The sequence below is a fragment of the Schistocerca gregaria genome, chromosome 1 (genome assembly GCF_023897955.1).
Source record: "Schistocerca gregaria isolate iqSchGreg1 chromosome 1, iqSchGreg1.2, whole genome shotgun sequence".
In the NCBI taxonomy this organism is placed as follows: domain Eukaryota; kingdom Metazoa; phylum Arthropoda; class Insecta; order Orthoptera; family Acrididae; genus Schistocerca; species Schistocerca gregaria.
The window spans coordinates 376,478,299-376,500,144 of record NC_064920.1 but is presented as its reverse complement, the minus strand read 5'-3'; the positions used below and the strand labels follow the sequence as shown (position 1 = coordinate 376,500,144).

At 39.3% G+C, this 21,846-nt stretch overlaps 1 protein-coding gene across 9 annotated transcripts in view; it reads right to left on the bottom strand.

The window, feature by feature from the left end:
• The window catches only part of LOC126347463 (uncharacterized), a 48,266-nt gene that overhangs the window by 23,996 nt on the left and 2,424 nt on the right, over window positions 1–21,846 (bottom strand). For 8 of the 9 annotated variants that reach the window (XM_050002279.1, XM_050002274.1, XM_050002276.1 and 5 more), the window contains exons 2-3: window positions 21,058–21,251; window positions 4,569–4,792 (exon numbers count right to left, since the gene is read on the bottom strand). In XM_050002279.1, coding sequence (XP_049858236.1) covers window positions 4,569–4,792; window positions 21,058–21,179 — 346 coding nt within the window. In that variant the 5' untranslated portion in view covers window positions 21,180–21,251. Of the gene's footprint in view, window positions 1–4,568; window positions 4,793–21,057; window positions 21,252–21,341; window positions 21,575–21,846 lie in introns of those variants that run through there. The other variant, XM_050002278.1, reaches the window with a different exon arrangement.

The following is a 21,846-nucleotide window of genomic DNA, read 5'->3' as shown; positions in this document are numbered from 1 at the left end:
CTGTAGCACCACATTTCGAAAGCTTCTATTCTCTTCTTGTTCAAACTATTTATTGCCCATGTTTCACTTCCATACATGGCTACAGTCCATACAAATACTTTCATAAACGACTTCCTGACACTTAAATCTAGACTCTATGTTAACAAATTTCTCTTCTTCAAAAACGCTTTCCTTGCCATTGCCAGTCTACATTTTATATCCTCTCTACTTTGATCATCATCAGTTATTTTGCAAAACTCCTTTAAGTGACTCATTTCCTAATCTAATTCCCTCAGCATCACCCGACTTAATTCGACTACATTCCATTATCCTCGTTTTAATTTTGTTGATGTTCATCTTATATCCTCTGTTCAGCTGCTCTTCCAAGTCCTTTGCTATCTCTGACAGAATTACAATGTCATCGGTGAACCTCAAAGTTTTTATTTCTTCTCCATGGATTTTAATACCTACTCCGAATTTTACTTTTGTTTCCTTTACTGCTTGCTCAATATACAGATTGAATAACATCGGGGAGAGGCTACAACCCTGTCTCACTCCTTTCCCAACCACTGCTTCCCTTTCATTTCCCTCGACTCTTATAACTGCCATCTGGTTTTTGCACAAATTGTAAATAGCCTTTCGCTCCCTGTATTTTATCCCTGACACCTTTAGAATTTGAGAGTATTCCAGTCAACAATGTCAAAAGCTTTCTCAAGTCTACAAATGCTAGAAACATAGGTTTGCCTTTCGTTAATCTTTCTTCTAAGGTAAGTCATCAGGTCAGTATTGCCTCACATGTTCCAATATTTTTAGGGAAACCAAACTGATCTTCAACGAGGTCAGCTTCTACCAGTTTTTCCATTCGTCTGTAAATAATTCACGTTAGTATTTTGCAGCTGTGGCTTATTAAACTGATAGTTTGGTTATTTTCACATCTGTCAACACCTGCTTTCTTTGGGATTGGAATTATTATATTCTTCTTGAAGTCTGAGGGTATTTCACCTGTCTCGTACATCTTGCTCACCAGATGGTAGAGTTTTGTCAGGACTGGCTCTCCCAAGGCCATCAGTAGTTCTAATGGAATGTTGCCTACTCCAGGGGCCTTGTTTCAACTCAGGTCTTTCAGTGCTCTGTCAAACTCTTCACGCAGTATCGTATCTCTCATTTCATCTTCATCTACATCCTCTTCTAACTAATTAATGGAAAATCTCATATAAAGATGTGAAACAATTACTAACAAAGAGATAGAGGGGCTGGCCAGTACTTACCTCAGCTCAGTACAGCCGATAGAGACACAAAAAACAACCGAAAATTTAAGCTCCTAGCTTTCGGAATAAATGTTCCTTCATCAGGGAGGAGAGAGGGGAAAGAAAGGGAAGAAGGGAAAGTGGATTTAGTTACTCACAACCCAGGTTATGAAGCAACAGGGAAAGGAAAACAGGGAAGGTAGCAAGGATGGAGGCATGGTTGTCAGAGGGAAGCCAAAGATCTTTGGCTTCCCTCTGACAACCATGCCTCCATCCTTGCTACCTTCCCTGTTTTCCTTTCCCTGTTGCTTCATAACCTGGGTTGTGAGTAACTAAATCCACTTTCCCTTCTTCCCTTTCTTTCCCCTCTCTCCTCCCTGATGAAGGAACATTTATTCCGAAAGCTAGGAGCTTAAATTTTCGGTTGTTTTTTGTGTCTCTATCGGCTGTACTGAGCTGAGGTAAGTACTGGCCAGCCCCTCTATCTCTTTGTTAGTAATTGTTCTACATCCTCTTCCATTTCCATAATATTGTCCTCAAGTACATCGCCCTTGTATAGGCCCTCTATATACTCCTTCCACCTTTCTGCTTTCCCCTCTTTGTTTATAACTGGGTTTCCATCTGAGCTCTTGATATTCATACAAGTGGCTCTCTCTTCTCCAAAGGTCTCTTTAATTTTCCTGTAGGCAGTATCTATCTTACCCCTAGTGAGATAAGCCTCTACATCCTTACATTTGTCCTCTAGCCATGCCTGCTTAGCCATTTTGCACTTCCTGTCGATCTCATTTTTGAGACGTTTGTATTCCTTTTTGCCTGCTTCATTTACTGCATTTTTATATTTTCTCCTTTCATCAATTAAATTCAATATTTCTTCTGTTACTCAAGGATTTCTACTAGCCCTCGTCTTTTTACCCACTTGATCCTCTGCTGCCTTCACTACTTCATCCCTCAAAGCTACCCATTCGTCTTCTACTGTATTTCTTTCCCCCATTCCTGTCGATTGTTCCCTTAAGCTGTCCCTGAAACACTGTACAACCTCTGGTTTAGTCAGTTTATCCAAGTCCCATCTCCTTTAATTCCCACCTTTTTGCAATTTCTTCAGTTTTAATCTACAGTTCATAACCAATAGATTGTGGTCAGAGTCCACATCCGCCCCTGGAAATGTCCTACAATTTAAAACCTGGTTCCTAAATCTCTGTGTTACCATTATATAATCTACCTGATACCTTTTAGTATCTCCAGGATTCTTCCATGTATACAACCTTCTTTTATGATTCTGGAATCAAGTGTTAGCTATGATTAAGTTATGCTCTGTGCAAAATTCTACCACACGGCTTCCTCTTTCATTTCTTAGCCCCAATCCTTATTCACATACTATGTTTCCTTCCCTCCCTTTTCCTACTGTCAAATTCCAGTCACCCATGACTATTAAATTTTCATCTCCCTTCACTACCTGGATAATTTCTTTTATCTCATCATACATTTCTTCAAATTCTTCGTCATCTGCAGAGCTAGTAGGCATGGGCTTCGTGTCTATCTTGGCCACTATAATACATTCGCTATGCTGTTTGTAGTAGCTTACCTGCACTCCTATTTTTTTATTCATTATTAAACCAACTCTTGCATTACCCCTATTTGATTTTGTTTTTATAACCCTGTATTTATCTGACCAGAAGTCTTGTTCCTCCTGCCACCGAACTTCACTAATTCCCACTGTAACTTTAACCTATCCATTTCCCTTTTTAAATTTTCTAACCTACCTGCCCGATTAAGGGATCTGACATTCCACGTTCCGATCCGTAGAATGCCAGTTTCTTTCTCATGATAACTACGTCCTCTTGAGTAGTCCCCGCCCGGAGATCCGAATGGGGGACTATTTTACCCAAGAGGATGCCATCATCATTTAACCATACAGTAAAGCTGCATGCCCTCGGGAAAAATTACGGCTGTAGTTTCCCCTTCTTTCAGCTGTTCGCAATACCACAACAGCAAGGCCGTTTTGGTTAGTGTTACAAGGCCAGATCAGTCAATCATCCAGACTGTTTCCCCTGCAACTACTGAAAAGGCTGCTGCCCCTCATCAGAAACCACACGTTTGTCTGGCCTCTCAACAGATACCCCTCTGTTGTGGTTGCACCTACGGTAAGGCTATCTGTATCGTTGAGGCACGCAAGCCTCCTCACCAACGGCAAGGTATATGGTTAATGGGGGGGGGGGAATAATTAATTATCCCAATTATTTAAGCTCTGGCTCATTGCAAATGCAGAACAATTTACACATTTAGATGTTTCGTTGTTTTGGAGCTTGGTGACTAAACAATTAACCAAGGGTGGTGGACTTCTTTTTGCAGAACACCACATAGAAAATTCAGAGATGGCATTTGAAGCGGACTGCAGAATGATTCTACTGCTGACAATGTACATTTTGAGTAAAGACCACCAAGACAAGAGAAATTGAAAGTTTGTATGGAGACATAAAGACAATCATTCTTCCCTCACTACTTGAGACTAGAACAGGAAAACCAATGCATTCAGATATAGCAGGCTAACAGTGGTAGGTGAGATGGGAATGTGTGTGTGCTCTTTTTAGGAAGGACTTTTGCTGCCTGAAAGGTTAAATGTGTAGCACTCTTCTTCTTCAGTGTGCCTCTCTGCAACTTAGTGCCTTCTCTATGTTGTGAATAACAACCTATCTTTTTCAAATTGATGTTTTTCTTAGCTGACTGTACCACTATTCACCAGTGACAGACTCTCCACTGGGAGCCGTCCGCCCCCCCCCCCCCCCTTTTAATCAGTAGGACACATGAAGTTGCCATGAGGCCATGAGCAGTAAGATTGAGGCACTAAAAGGGGTCGCCCATTAAAGAATGTTTTGCCGCATTAGCTATCCATTGCATTACTGTATAACTCACCCACTGAGATTGAGGGTTTGTCCACAATTCAAAATCTTAGAGGATGGGGCACTGACCATCCCGAAAGTCAGGTTCCCAAGGTCTGTCATGCCCATATTCAGCGCTCTCTCTCTCTCTTGGTGTGTGTGTGTGTGTGTGTGTGTGTGTGTGTGTGTGTGTGTGTGTGTGCAGGCGCGCGCGCTCATTTGTGCTAGATATCAGTGCTGCTCAGGATGGCGGCAAATTCAAAACTTTTCCCTCTATATAAGAGTGCGTTCTGTGAAATCATTTTCTAAATTCTGAGAAAACATCTTTGAAGATATTTCTTAATACATTTTACAAGTTGTCATCTCGCAACAGTCAAATAATAAAAAATTTCATAATAAGCAGTAATATAAATCTTCTAGCCCTATTCTTATACCTTCACAAATCTAGAATTATTTTCATACTTACTCAATGAGGAACATTCAACTGTTGAAGAACATATATCACACTTTATCACAAATTTTTCAGTGCATCGCCAGCCATATTTCGAGAACCACAGAACAGCATTTGGATCAGCTCCCCAATGTTGTGGTCTATAAGTGAGCACTCTTTCCTGAAAGCCACGAAAGCTTATATTGCACCAGCTAGGGGGATCAGGAATAAATGATACCTCACTGTTTTCTTCAATACATCTGAAACAGCAGAAGTTTAATAAACAACTTCCATACCATAAAAATGTATGGAAACTGGCTTTACACTATAATGATAAGTTTGATATGGACAATTTAGTTCTATATTTTTATCTGCAGTTTATCAAATAAACATGGGATGACCACTGGAAACAGAAAGCATTTTTTTGTAAACCATCTGAAGAAATAAGAGGACTTTATCTTAAGTGTATGTATCTAAAAGTCATGCACAGTACTTCGAATATATCTCTTGTTTTTCATGCCATTTACTTCTTTCCTCCCATCCAGCTCCAGTACCTCTGAACAACACAAGTGGGACTTGGCCCTACAATAAATTATCTGTTCACACTATCTACCTAACCTACATCTCCAGCTGTACTTCGCAAACCACTGTGAAGTACCAGTTACAAGAGCTTCTTCCCAATCCATTCACATGTGGAGCATTTGAAGAATGACTGAATAATTCTGCGCTTGCTGTAATTAATCTGATTTCATCCTTACAATCCCAACGGCAGGATATGTGGGTGTTGTGTTATATTCCTAGATTCATTATTTTAAGCTGATTCTTGAAACTCTGAGAGTATGCTCCTCAGAATAGTTTTTATCCGTCTTCAAGTGACTGCCATTTCAATTTATTCAGCATATCTGTGATACACTCCTATAGGACAAACACACCTGCGACCTGTTCTCTGTGTATATTCAATAACCCCTATCAGTCCTATCTGATAGATACCTCAGGTACTTAAGAAATATTCTAGGATAGGTCGCTCAAGTACTTTGTTATCAATCTCATCTGTAGACTGAGTGCATTTCCCTAGTACGCTACCAATAAACTGAAGTCTGCCACCTGCTTTACCAAAGCGAAGTGTGTGTGGTTATTCCCGTTCATAACCCTATGAAGTGTTACAGCCATGTATTTTTATGAGCTGATTAATCCACTGACTTAACAATATTTTTCCCAATAGTCAACCCTATATTTACCATTTAAATTTACAAAAATCGGTGTGTTTTTCCATACACTTTTCTTTTGTGACAGGAACTCTTTATCAATCTTAATTATTTATTGCAGTGATGAGGAGTGAATATAATAGTGTTTTTTAAAAGGTTTTTATTGTGTGGTACACCTAAAAACATTCAGGCATGTGCAAAACTACTAGATATTTCTCACACTAATACTGTGTACCACTTTAATTCTTCCTTGCCCTTGCACACTGCGCAATTTCTGGACAGTGTTTTCTTGGTGGTATTGGGCAGATGAAACTAGCAAAATGTGCCCAATTTCATGCTTGCAGTTGAATAAGGAAAATTTCATGTTGGGGCAGTCCAAGGGCACTGCAGTCTGGTAGAGTGGCCTGCCCTATTATGTCCTCTGACAGCTGAATTCTAAACTGATTGAAACAAGATTTTTTTAAATATATTATGGCATATCTTCTCATGAGAGGGAAAGGTAACACCTGCTGGCCCTGTCTGTCAACTGCATTTACTGCTGTGTCATTTAACGGCATGGAGCTTCTGGGCTGGGGTTTTAGCTTTCGTACCACTTTTTCCTATTGCTGTCATCCTGACATCTGTATGGGTACTGGGCAGAATATTTACTTATTTTTCATCCATCCACTTCAGAGCCATGAGCTTGCATGAAAGTAACTCAAAAGTCTCTCCTTGTACATCTAACTGTTCCTCTGGCATATGTGCCCCTTACGGTGAGCCTTACAGACAAGTGTATCAGTTGTCAACATATACGGTATGGCCATTGTCCAAATACAGCTGCATCATGCCCATAACAACAGCTTCATTAATTGGGATTTCTTTACTGCTTGGTGCAAGTTTTTTCTTGTAAATATTAAATGCTGAACAGAGCCTCTATTTGACTCACAAATTTTGAAAAACTTTATTACAAAATATGCCCTTTTTTCGGTATTGAATTGGATGTAGGAGAGCGTATCTCTGAATTTCATGAGACTTTCGTCAATTGCAATATCTTCTTCAGGATAGTAAACACTTTAGAAATTTTGTTTGAGATGGTCAATAACAGGTTGCAATTTGTTCAGGCAGTTTTCAGGGTCAGCATTTTCATTATGTACAAAATAATAGAACCTAGGACCAGTCTGACTGAACTGTTGGCTTCTTCACTTGTACCGTAAGAATACATAAAGCAAAATCTGCTTCAATTTCATTGGTTATAGTAGGAAACCAAGCACTGTTTGGTTTTGAAGTAAGATATTTTTTTAATAACAATCTGTTGCACATCTGTTTATTTCTACTGCTACATCCTCCCACAAAGACACGTGAATCATTTTTCTGTACACATCTAAGGGTGTTAGTTGTTTGGGGGGGGGGGTCTTTAAACCCTAGGATTGATGCCACCAGAACCAGAAAATGAAATTTTGGGAGGCTTATTCTAATTTATTCTCCACTTCCATTCTTTTATCTTCTGGTTTTTTAGCAACATTCACAACTGTTGCTCCAATGTCACTTTCACCACCTGTTCCATCCGCCTCACTGTCATCTGTAGTATCATTTATCTCGCTATCTTCATTATAATTACTATCAGACATACCAATTAAAAAAAAAAAAAATCACTGTTACTTTTATTCAACGGACTTGATTTCATCATTTGAGAGAAACTTTTTATGATATGGCACTGCTTGGTATACAGTTGGTGAAAAACCATGAAAAATATTGCTTTTAACACACAAAATATCAAAAGAAATGGGGTGTGTTATACATCACTAAATAGTTCAATTTCTCAGCTTTCCAATGTTATATAACATGTCATGACATCTACTGACAGAATAGAAGAAATACTAAGAAGAAGCAACAGCTGCTCGGCCTGTTTCATAGCCAGCAATGTAATAATGAACTTTAAAACCTGAGGCTGGTTGTACAAGCCACTGGGTTATTTTCAAGTATGACTGGTTGATACTGTATAGGTAGTATGGGTTTTCATTTTGTGAAGTGCACAATTTTACGCTTTTGAACATTTAAAGCAAGATGTCAGTTGTAGCATCACTTTGAAACCTTATCCAAGGTCTGACTGAAGATTTGTGCAGTTTTTTTCAGACTGTACTTCATTGTAGATAACTGCACCATCTGCAAAAAATCAGAGGCCGATATTAATACTGTCTGCAAGGTAATTAATCTACAGCGTGGACAGCAATGGTCCCACGTTGGGTACTCCAAAGTTACTTCATATGTCAATGACTCCCCATCCACAACAACAAGCTCTGTCCTCTCCGCCAAAATATTCTCAAGCCAGTTATAAATTTCACTTGATACATTGTAAATTTGGACATTAAATAATATACATAGCTGAAAACGAGAAAAATTTGCATCTACCTGACTGTCTTGATCCATGCCTATCACGTGAGAAAAATTCGAGTTGGTTTTCACATGACTGACATTTTCAGAAGCCATGCTGGTTGGCACAGAGATGGTTATTTTGTTCGAGATACCTCATTACGTTTGAGCTCATAATATATTTAAGACGCTCCAACAAATAGATGTTAAGGATACTGGACAGTTTTTTGGATTAGTTCTGTTCCCTTTCTTGTAGAGACAGGTGTGACCTGTTCTTTTCTAACCAGTGCGCCATTTTTTTAAAAAATTCAAGGGCTCTATAGTAAATTAGAGTTAACAGAGAGGTTAACTCAACCATAAATTCAGTATAGAATCTCACACGGATTAAATGAGGCTCTTGAGCGATGCTCAAGTTCAGCAATTTCAACTGTTTCTCAACACCACTAACACTAATATCTGTATCACCATCTTTTCAGTGGTGCAAGAATAAAACTGGGGCAATACCCCTGCATTTTCATTTGTAAAGGAACATTTGAAAACTTCAGTTCAATGTATCTGCTTTTGCTTTGCAACCCTCAATTTCATTTTGTCTTGTACACACACCTCAAAAAAAGTCTTCCATCATCCTGGTTCCCAGAATTCCTGAAGAGAGATGTGGATATCTTATGACATACACAGTCCTTTTGACTGTTCTGAGATGCCACTAAACCCGCCCAAAGATGTAAACAATCATGCATAATGAGCACCTATCAGCCGATCAGTTCCAGTCATTCCATCAGGAAGGAGGTACACGGCTCATGTTGTCTGTAGTTCAACCATGAATGGATGGTCAATATCGTGGTTCGATAGCATCCACATTGTTACTTTTACCAGGAAAGGCTCTTCAACAAGGGAAGTGTCCTGGCATCTCAGAGTGAACGAAAGCAATGTTGTTTGGACATGGGGGAGATATAGAGAGACAGGCACTGTCAACGAAATGCCTCGCTCAGGCCGCCCAAGGGCTAGCACTACAGTGGATGACCATTACCTATGGATTATGGCTCAGAGGAACCCTGACAGCAATGCCACCATGTTGAATAATGCTTTTTGTGCAGCCACGGGACGTCGTGTTATGACTCAAACTGTGCGCAATAGGGTGCATGATGTGTAAATTCACTCCCGACGTCCAAGGCGAGGTCCATCTTCGCAACCACAACACCATGCAGCATGGTAAAGATGGGCCCAACAACATGCCGAATGGACCGCTCAGGATTGACAACACGTTCTCTTCACCGATGAGTGTCGCATATGCCTTCAACCAGACAACTGTCGGAGACGTGTTTGGACGCAACCTAGTCAAATTGAATGCCTCAAGACACACTGTCCAGTGAATGTAGAAAGGTGGAGTTTGGTTGGTTGGCTTTGGGGTTTGAAGGGGGCTCCCCAGTTCCAGACAGACATACTTGTAAAAGGCCTATACAGTAAAAGCGTAACCTCTGCAACCAGAGGGAGGGAACACTAAGGGGTACAGAGCTAAAAATGAACACTGCAGTAACATAAAATAGAGGACACTTAAAAGGAGCTGAGCAAATAGTTGACTAGAGCAACACAGACTACAGTGGTTGATGGATCAGGTAAAAGGTCAACCACTCAACGACAAACGAAGAACCTCCAGCTGGAAGGGGTTGATAGAGGTACCAACACAACTTGTTACCATAAAAGACACTATTTTGGTATCCACGTCACAATTAAGTCGCTGGAATGGGTGTAACCTGAGAAATCATGCAAGAGCACCCACACTAGAGCGAGTGATAAAACCCAGCTGTACGGATAAAACGTAAAACTGAGTCAGCTATAGAGGCATCATCACCAAGAATTAAAGGAAGCACAGCTGGTAAATGAAAGTACTGCCGCAAGGGGGCTAAAAGGGGGCAGTCCATCAGAAAGGTGGAGCTTAGCTTTTGTTTTGGGGTGGCGTTATGTGGGGACAATGTATGCTGCTGGTGGTCATGGAAGGCACTGTCTGTACGATACATGAATGGCACTCTTCGACTGATAGTGCAACCATACTGGCAGCATATTGGCTAGGCATTCCTCTTCATGGACAACAATTCACGCCCTCATCTTGTGAATGACTTCCTTCAGGACAACGACATAGCTTGACTAGAGTGGCCAGCATGTTCTCCAGACATGAACCTTATCAAACATGCCTGGGATAGATTTAAAAGGGCTGTTTATGGATGGCGTGACCCACCAACCACTCTGAGGGATCTATGCTGAATTCCCATCGAGAAATGGGACAATCTAGACCAACAGTGCTTTGATAAACGTTTGGATAGTATGCCACGATGAATACAGGCATGCATCAATTCAAGAGGACATGCTACTGGGTATCACAGGTACTTGTGTGCAGCAATGTGGAACACCACCTATGAAGGTGTCTCTGTATGGCGGTCCAATGTGCAATGTGTGGTTTTCATGAGAAATAAAAAGGGCGGAAATGATGTTTATGTTGATCTCTATTCCAATTTTCTGTTCAGGTTCCGGAACTATCGGAACCGACGTGATGCAAAACTTTCTTTGATGTTTTTTGATTCTATGGACACTGACTTTGGTGCACTAACAGCATTATGAGTAGAATTTCTTCCAGTTGTGTGAGATTCTTCAATAATATTCTGTTATGGTAGTCGTTGAAGGGTTGACGCATTAGTCTCTTGATAACCAAATGCATTTCAATCAGCATGTCTATGTTTACAGCCCTATGCTTTGTTTTACATATATCACATCATAATCTGTTTCATTACAGTGACTGTATACCACTGAGGGTCTCCTATCATCATGAACTGTTCTACTAGGTACATATATATATATACATAAACATGAGCCATACAGTTCTTCTATACATTCCTCTAAAGTTCCTTAGATACGAGACTACTGTCCCTTAATCTAGTTTGCTGAGAATATAAATCCTTCTACTTGTTTATAAAATAGAAAGAAACTTCCACATGGGAAAAATATATTAAAAACAAAGATTCCAAGATTTACCAAGCGGGAAAGCGCCGGTAGACAGGCACAATAAAATAACACACAAACACAAAATTTCTAGCTTTTGCAACCAACGGTTGCTTCTTCAGGAAAGAGGGAAGGAGAGGGAAAGACGAAAGGATGTGGGTTTTAAGGAAGAGGGTAAGGAGTCATTCCAATCCCGGGAACGGAAAGACTTACCTTAGGGGGAAAAAGGATAGGTATATACTCGCGCGCACGCGCGCCCACACACACACACACACACACACACACACACACACACACACACACACACACACACACACAAGCAGACATATTTAAAGGCAAAGAGTTTGGGCAGACATGTCAGTCGAGGCGGAAGTACAGAGGCAAAAAGAGGGAAGGAGATAAACTCTTGGTTCATCCCTATGAAATCCCCAAACCACTTTCCCTACCCTCTGGGTCCTACCCTTGTAACCGTCCCCGGTGTAAAACCTGTCCTATGCACCCTCCCACCACCACCTACTCCAGTCCTGTAACCCGGAAGGTGTACACGATCAAAGGCAGAGCCACGTGTGAAAGCACCCACGTGATTTACCAACTGACCTGCCTACACTGTGATGTTTCTATGTGGGAATGACCAGCAACAAACTGTCCATTCGCATGAATGGACACAGGCAGACAGTGTTTGTTGGTAATGAGGATCACCCTGTGGCTAAACATGCCTTGGTGCACGGCCATCACATCTTGGCACAGTGTTACACCGTCCGGGTTATCCGGATACTTCCCACCAACACCAACCTATCCGAATTCCGGAGATGGGAACTTGCACTTCAATATATCCTCTCTTCTCGTTATCCACCAGGCCTCAATCTCCGCTAATTTCAAGTTGCCGCCACTCATACCTCACCTGTCATTCAACATCATCTTTACCTCCGCACTTCCGCCTCGACTGACATCTCTGCCCAAACTCTTTGCCTTTAAATATGTCTGCTTGTGTGTGTGTGTGTGTGTGTGTGTGTGTGTGTGTGTGTGTGTGTGTGTGTGTGTGTGTGTGTGTGTGTGTGTGTGAGCGGCATGCGAGTATATACCTATCCTTTTTTCCCCCTAAGGTAAGTCTTTCAGCTCCCGGGATTGGAATGACTCCTTACCCTCTCCCTTAAAACCCACATCCTTTCGTCTTTCCCTCTCCTTCCCTCTTTCCTGAAGAAGCAACCGTTGGTTGCGAAAGCTAGAAATTTTGTGTTTGTGTGTTATTTTATTGTGCCTGTCTACCGGCACTTTCCCGCTTGGTAAGTCTTGGAATCTTTGTTTTTAATATACTTCTACTTGTTTAGCCGTTTACTTTGGTAAACATTGTTGCTACAAATGCCTCATGGTCACTGATACCAGTTTCAACGTGGACACTTTAAAGGAGAGCAGTTCTATTTGTTGCTACTACATCCAATATGTTTGTATCATGCGTGAGCTTCCAAGCAATTTTTCAAGGTGGTTTTCAGAGAGAGCATTGAGTTATGTTTCATTGGACGTCTTGTCACATCCACCACTTACAAATTGTAATTTTCTTAACTGGTTGTTGAACGATTAAAGTCTCTTCCGATGATGATAGTATGACTGGAGACCTTATGTCTAGTCTACTTAGGTTTTCTCTGAAGTTTTCAGTTACGTTTGGAAGTGAGTAGGCTGGTCGATAGAAGGACCTGATACTAAGTTTACCCCCACCTTTGATAATGACGAAGTAACACTACCCACATACCATTTGCCAATTCCGATACACTTCTAATATGTTGTAGTCTAGGTGAAAATATGAGACACATATTTTTTATATGTGCCCATGTGGCCACTGAAGTGGTGAAAACCCTCCCGAAGAAAATGCTGTAGCTACCTTTCTGAGCACATATCATCGAAACGGTTAGAAATATTACAAATATGTTGAAACATAATCTTCATGGTTGCTACTGTACTTTACAAATGTGCAATCCTGTATTTAAACATTTTGTTATGTTTCGAAATCCTCCCCCCACTACAGTATTTTTGAAACAGCAAAAAGTTTGCGTGTAGTATATCTAATAGTGTATTTAACAGCAAATTCAGCTATATATAATAAAGTTACATCACGAGGTCGCAGCAGTTAGATATAAGTAGGAAGTATCCCTACATACCGCAATGCTCACGCTCTGTCCGCCATATGACATTTGTCATACTTGGCGATAGTGTTGTCTGCAATTTCACAGTGCAACCATAAAAAGACAGGCTCCTGGAGGATTTAATTGAAACAATAACATCTCACTCTGTCGAGTTTGGGAATAACCAATATCAAGGTTTTCTTTTTCATGGTCTTTGTTTTGTATGTTTGTTGTCTATTTTGTTTCATTTGTTTGGCCGTTTCATTTTTGGATATTACGTTTGACATCTACTTTGTTATTTTACCGTATTTAGGTTGTGTTGCATCATCTTTGATAGTCAGTGCAATAAAAAGGGAGTGTTGTATTATCCACTGCAAAGAAGTGCTGCCCACTCAATCAAATTGTGCATCATTCACATCTGATTATTGCAATATTATTGCACAGTTTACAGCATTTCCATAATTTTTAAAGCAATAATTAACAGGAGGTTCACTGTTCACAAAACGAACTGGTTATGAATCAAAGATTGAATTTTCAGGTGCATATTTACATCATAGCCTTATAGTAGGATTATATAAGAGAACTGTTCTAGAAAATTCTTTCACGGTCTGAATGAGTAAACATCAAGTAGCTGAATTGTGCTGGCTGTTCCAGCAGGAATCATCTTTCATTGTACGTCCTTATTTCCCTATTCCAGATATTTGCAGTAGATTGCCAGAAAAGGGTGTCACGGGGGAGGCCAATCTACACTACAAATTATTACAAAGGCTGTGGTAACTATGAGCATGTAGGAAGCATTAATATGGACTTATTCTGGCCACATGTATATTGTGCCCGTATAGTCTGGAGGGAGGCGGCGATGAGAGCATGACGCCTTTGGTCTACCCAAGACATTTGCACACACACAGGCATGGCCACCTCCTTTTACACCAATATGTGTCATGCGGCAGGGCATGTATGGACATTGAATCACTTGGCTGCAACACAATGATGAAGAGTTGGATGACTGGACAGTAGTACAGGTATGCATTAATGTATGCATGCACTTCAATTGCATTTGTGCATGTGCATGCACAGCCATTCGGTAATCACCACTTCTATACACAGGCGGCCGGAACTTGCAGACAAATGTCAACTTGAAATTGAATAGTGCATACCAAGTGTAACAGACTGAGTGTATACATGTTATTTCGAATGCAGCAAAATGAATCCAAAGAAAGTATTACACCTGTTACACAAAAGCTTTGATCATCCACAATACGATATCAGCTCTATCATTAATGACAATGAAACTTCATTCACAGTACATTTAGTGAATTTGATTAAAGAGTCTATCAACACTGACATATTTGTAAGACAGATACAGTACTCTGACCTATGATGATGAAAGTGTGGGTCCAGAGGCTGTCACAGTAAAGAGGAGTTTGAAGAGGACTATGGGGATGTTGTGGAAGACAATAAGAATAGTAAAATGGTAATAGATTTGGAATATAAAAAAAAGGCAGTTACATTTTGACATGGAAAGTAGAGGAATAAGAGTTTAAAAACAGCCCAACATAATTTCAGAAAGGTTAAGGATACAAGATCACTATATAGATGGGAAACACAAGTCACTGAATGTGGGACATGAAGCGACAAATTATTGCAATTTCCAAATATGTACTGGAACAATTCCAGAACGCTTGCAATAAATCACTACCTATTCATGACTTGGACCTGAAACTATGGGCTTGAGGGCGAGAGATAAAGTTAACTTGTCATACCACCTAGTCACAGCATCTATGAAATGGGTTCACCATTTTAAAGTGAGGCATAGAATTATTGCCAGAAAAATTAATGATTTCTTACTCAAAAATAATTAACCACTAAAGAACAATTAGTAGAACAAGCTAACACATTTGTGGCAAATGTAAAATCAGATATTGCTTCATTAGGAGAGGACAATGTTTACAATTCAGAACAATCTGGATTTAATTTGGAGAGACACAAAGGTCTTACCCATCCTTTAGAGGGACACTAAAAACTGAATGTCTCGCTCAGTCATTGAATTCGGCAATCCATCGCTACACGATACAGTCAATGAAATCTGCAAGTGGTGTTTCACAATCCCCTTTGCTCATAGTCTTGCACGAAACAGGTAGCCAGTTTGGACCTATTGTTCAACAAGCTATGTATAAAGCCAATAATATTGTTGCATTTGCTCCAACATTTGGTAAATTAACATCAGATCCCGCTAATAGCGGATGTTTATTTACTTGCTGTTGGTGAACAAACTGTTCTGTTTGCCCAACACAGACAAAGTTAAAGAAAATTATGACAATTCCTGCTGGAACAACACATATAATCCAGTCACTTGATGCTTACACATTCAGACAGTGGAAGAATTTTCTAAAACAATTCTCCCATGTAATCCTAATTTATGGCTATGATGTAAATTTGCACTTCAAGAATAATATAATGGAAATTCAAATTTTGATTCGTAACCAGTTTTCATCCCCTCGATTTGTGAACACTGTTAAGTAGGCCTTGTTCAAGAACGAACACATGCGAACCTCCTGTTAAATATTGCTTTAAAAATTGTGGTACATGCTGTAAATTGAGCAATAATATTGCAATAATCAGCCATGCATAGTGCACAATGAGTATGCATATGTAGCAGTTTTTTGCAATAAATAATACAACATCCCCTCTTTATTGCACTGACTATCAAAGGTAATGCAACACAACCTAAATACTGTAAAATAACAAAGTAGATGTCAAACAAAATATCTAAAACCAATCAACGAAGGAAGTGAAGCAAACAACAAACAAATAACACAAAGGCCATGAAAAAGCCTATCACTACCTCCATGTCAGTTATTCCCAGACTACAAAGAGCGAGATCTTATTGTTTCAATTAAATCCTTCACGGGCTTGTCTTTTATGGATGCGCAGTGAAATTGCGAACACCACCATCGACATGTACAGCAAGCATCATATGGCAGACAGGGTGCATGTACACTGGTATACACTACAGCGACTTCGTGATGTAGTTTTATCATATATGGTTTAATTTGTTGTTAAATATGCTATTACATTTGCTACACACAAACTTTTTATTATTTCAAAAACTGTGAGATGCAGGTGGATTTTGAAATATACCAAAATGTTTAAAGATGTGATTGCAAACTTGTAAAGTACAAGAGCAACCATGGTAATTATGTTTAAACATTATTGTTATATCTCCTACTGTTTCAATGATACATGCTCAGAATGAGGGTTTTCACCAGTTCAGCAGCCACATGGGCATGTATAAAAAAATTACATGTTTCATATTTTGACCTAGACTACATCTTCGAAGTGTATCAGAATCGGAGAGTGGGACTTGGGCAGTGTTACTAGTGAGTCTCTCCCAGACAATCTCGTATGCAGTTTCAATTCCTATCTCAGATGATCTGAGTTTCTGTATACTGCAACAAATACATCAGATCAATTTAAAATTAGCCTATCTTATGTATTTAATTATGTTTGGCAGAACATCACAGAGCGAAATACGGTATATTGGAGTAAAAATAACTTATTACTCCTTTCTTTATTGCAACCAAAAGTTACACACCATAACCGTAACAACAAAACAAAAAAACCAAAGATATAACTTTATAATGTCATGGAACACACAAAATAAACATAAATATCTGGTGGAAAAAAAAGGGCCGCCCAACACAACGAACTCATTGCTATCAACACTCCCACACTTGCTTTATTGAGGTTGTTTTGAGACCATTGACAGAGCTTTTCTATTTGATATGAAATTGTCTCTAGTTAAAGGTTTTGTGAATACGTCTGCCAATTGTTTATCAGAATAAATATAACAGACTTGAATCTCATTATTTTCAAAATGTTCATGTATATAATGGTATTTAATGTCAATGTGCTTGGTGTGTTTGTGATGATGTGTGTTTTTAATCAGGCAAATAGCAGCTTGATTGTCAACATGGAGTGCTGTTAGTTTGTCTAACTGAAAACAAAGTTCATTGAGAAAACCACGCAACCAAACAACTTCAGTAGCAGCATCATAAGCTGCTATGTATTCGATCTCCGTTGTTGATCTGCTGACATATTTCTGCCTAAATGAACACCGTGTCACTGGCTCACCTGCTAACAAGCTCACACAGCCTGTTGTTGACCGACAAATGTCACAGTCACCAACCAAGTCAGCATGTGACTAGACCCCAGTCCAGTAGTCAGCTTTGTACCTTATGGTCAGGTCCCTGGTCCCCTGTAGATACTTCATAATCCTTTTAAAAGTATGTCAATGATCAAGACCCGGATTATTTAAAAACCTCCTCACCATGCGCACAGCGAACATGAGGTCTTGCCGTGAGACAATTGCTGCAAACATTAAGCTGTTGACTGCCTACCGATAAGGTTTGCTTTCCGGCTCCTTTACCTCATGTTGGATTGCAGGAGACTGCCCACTGTGCAACATTGTTCCAACATCAAAAGGAGTTGTGTTTGGTTTTGAATCATCCATGTTGAACTTCTGAAGTAAACAATTGATGTATCTTTGCTGGCCTATATATATTTCTTATGTAGAAGAGCTGTGTTCAATTGCCAATCCACAGAAGTATTTTCCATTGCCCACAGTAATTTCAAACATTGTTCCCAGTGCTGTCAAAACATTTTCCAGTATTTTTGGAGACTTTACAAATAAGCAAGCCTTCATCACCAAAGTGCCAGGTAATGCATGGAAAACACATTTGTCTGCATTCAGCTGCACAAAGCCAAACATTGCCAGAAACTGTACAATTTTTTTATTCCAACAATGTGGTGATTCTTTGAGTCCATATCGACTCTTCTTCAGATCACAAACTTTATTTGGGCCTTCTACAACAAAACCTTTTGGTTGCTCCATGTAAAATACTTCTTCCAAATCCCCATTCAGGAATGCAGTCTAAACATCAAACTGCCTCTGCCCACAATTTGTAAGACAAGTCAGTACTTAATAACATAGTGTGTGTACGCTCAGATATGGACCTGTTTTCTCGTTCAATTCAGTCATTCTGCTGAGGTGTACAGGGACTGTTTTGATTGCAATAATCTTCAAATTTTTTATTTATGAATCCGGTTTCATTGTCACTTCTCAGAACTTTGATGTTTTTTCCAGTTTGTCTTTCAATCTGTCTCCGAAATTTCAAAAACACAGGAAAAATATCATGCTTTCTTTTAAGAAAACACACGAACCAGTATGAAGTGCAATCACCCTTGAAAACTTTGTACTACTGTGCACCTCCAAGAGATGGTTTTCTCATCTGCCCACTCAAATCTACATGAATAAATTCACCAGGAACTTTAGATCTTGATTCCAAATTTGAATTTTAAAAAAATTCTATTCAACTTGCCATACTGACTTGGTACACAATTTAGTTTTTCAACTTTCTTCATGTTGAAACCAAGTATTAATTTCTGATCAGCCATATCCTTGAGACCAGTGAAATTAATGTGCCCAAGTCTCTCATGCCAAATCATGGTGGAATTCAGGGAAGCAGGATTTGCCTGTAGTACATCTGGACATTTAAACAAGATTTGATAACACTGATTGTCCCTTTTAATTCCTGCTGCAATTAGACCTGAACATTGAACTTCCACTCTCTTGTCATCAAAAATAACTTTAATTCCTCCTTATGTGACTGCTGCCACTGAAAATAAATTTTTCTTTAGCTTAGGAATATCTAATGTTTTCCAAAGTGCGAGGGTGCCATTTGCCCTCAACTAATGACACTACTTAAATTCATCCAACACCTTTTGCTTTGACGATTGAGTTGTCTCCAATCTGAACAAATGAGTCATCCGACCAAACTGGCTTAAATTTGTTGAACCACTCTTTGTGTGATGTCACACGTTTTGACGGAGTTAGCACTGTTAGCTAACGTTACGACTTATCTTAGAAGAAAGATTAAGGAAAGGCAAACCTATGTTTCTAGCATTTGTAGACTTAGAGAAAGCTTTTGACATCGTTGACTGGAATACTCTCTTCCAAATTCTAAAGGTGGCAGGGGTAAAACACAGGGAGCGAAAGGCTATTTACAATTTGTACAGATACCAGATAGTAGTTATAAGAGTCGAGGGACATGAAAGGGAAGCAGTGGTTGGGAAGGGAGTAAGACAGGGTTCTAGCCTCTCCCCGATGTTATTCAATCTGTATATTGAGCAAGCAGTAAAGGAAACAAAAGTAAAATTCGGAGTAGGTATTAAAATCCATGGAGAAGAAATAAAAACTTTGAGGTTCGCCAATGACATCGTAATTCTGTCAGAGACAGCAAAGGACTTGGGACAGCAGTTGAATGGAATGGACAGTGTCTTGAAAGGAGGATATAAGACGAACATCAACAAAAGCAAAACGAGGATAATGGAATGTATTCAAATTAAATCAGGTGATGCTGAGGGAATTAGATTAGGAAATGAGACACTTAAAGTAGTAAAGGAGTTTTGCTATTTAGGAAGTAAAATAACTGATGATGGTCGAAGTAGAGAGGATATAAAATGTAGACTGGCAATGGCAAGGAAAGCGTTTCTGAAGAAGAGAAATTTGTTAACATAGAATATAGATTTATGTATCAGGAAGTCGTTTCTGAAAGTATTTGTTTGGAGTGTAGCCATGTATGGAAGTGAAACATGGACGAGAACTAGTTTGGACAAGAAGAGAATAGAAGCTTTCGAAATGTTGTGCTACAGAAGAATGCTGAAGATTAGATGGGTAGATCACATAACTAATGAGGAAGTATTGCATAGGATTGGGGAGAAGAGAAGTTTGGGGCACAACTTGACCAGAAGAAGGGATCTGTTAGTAGGCCATGTTCTGAGGCATCAAGGGATCACCAATTTAGTATTGGAGGGCAGCGTGGAGGGTAAAAATTGTAGAGGGAAACCAAGAGATGAATACACTAAGCAGATTCAGAAGGATGTAGGTTGCAGTAGGTACTGGGAGATGAAGGAGCTTGCACAGGATAGAGTAGCATGGAGAGCTGCATCAAACCAGTCTCCGGACTGAAGACCACAACAACAACAGCTATGATTGACCTATATAGGTCGAGGGAAATGACTGATTCTAATTTTCGTAGTTTTGTATGTGGGTACTGGTCTTTTGGTATTGTCAGCTGTGGCCAAGGGAAATGTCCAATTCCAATTTCCATAGTGTTTGCTGTAGGCGTTGGTGTTTTGGTATCACCAGCTGCAGTTGACCTATATAGGTCAAGGGAAGTGTCCAATTTCTGTAGATTTTGTAATTTTTTTCATCATTTTGTGTGTTTTGGGATCGTGGTGTGTTTTTTCTCTGTTATATTTAGCTTTTCCCCTACCTAAAACCCTCAGTTTCCCACAGTTGTCCTGTTAATTTGATTGTATTTTATGAGGGAGATGTTATTGTTTTATTTATACGTATTTTCGTGTTTGTTGCCGTGTGTGTGTAGTGACATTATTGGCGCCATATTGGAGACGCTTAGAATAGCCATTTCTGCGATACTGTAGATGCCTTGGGTAAAAGCAGAAGGGTGGAAATGGACACTTCCATAATCTCCTTGTTTCAATAAAATAACAACAACATTCCAATCATGACTTATGTTTCTTATGTTATTGAAAATTACTTCACGACCTAAGGACACTTATACAAAATGTTTTTTGAGAATGCAAACTTCCTTTATCGATTAGTGAGGGGGCCATCACCCACATAATGTAGTCATTTACATTGTACTACTGTCAACAAAAGTTCCACAATAGCACCATCAGTAGAAAAACAACAGTATCATAATCACATTACACCAAACAAAACTATTTTAACAAAAATTGCTGCACAAACAATTGAATTCCTGTCAATGATATACTAACCTATCTAAATTTAAGAACTGTGATTCCCTTGGTGGTACCATGCACTCTGCTAGTAAAGATTTAATTTTGCAAACTTTTTCATATCCGTCATCAGCCATCATACTAACTTTCCCCAATACCATCTGTAGCAGTTTTACTTCCAGAAATAGAAATTTATGTCATCATCTGAATCTTGAGTTTCCTGTGAGCTGCTCCTGGAAAGTAATTTATTTCATTTTAGAAATATCCAATAAAACTTTTTATCAGAAAGTAAATATTTCAGGCGTAAAGGACACACCACTCACTGAATAACAGAAGCATTAGGTCGTAAACAGGCACATGCAAAAGAGAAAGAGAACTTGCTGGCTTGAGCTAGTATTCTCTCTCTTTCTCTCTCTCTCTGTCTCTCTGTCTCACACACACAGGCATGTGTATTTTTGTACTCTAAAGGACTTAGTCTGAAATTAAGCCTCCCCCCCCCCCCCCCTTGCATCTGTCAATGACTGATCTCTTCTCCTGTTCGGTAAGTGGTCTCCTTTATTCCTAAAGTATTTACAGTCTGTGACAACATTTCTTACTATGTTTTCAAAAGTTACTATCATCATTAGAATTATTATAAAAAAATGGTATTGATCTCAAAAAATGTCATATATATATAGTAAGGGAAGTTACAGAATAAAGATATGAGAAGCAGGGTAAATACTCATAAGCCTCCAAATATTTTACATAACATGACAACTTAGGGAAACAAAAGGCAAGGAAATCAAGAGAATGTAATTACATGAACCAAAAATAGCTACAATCAAAACA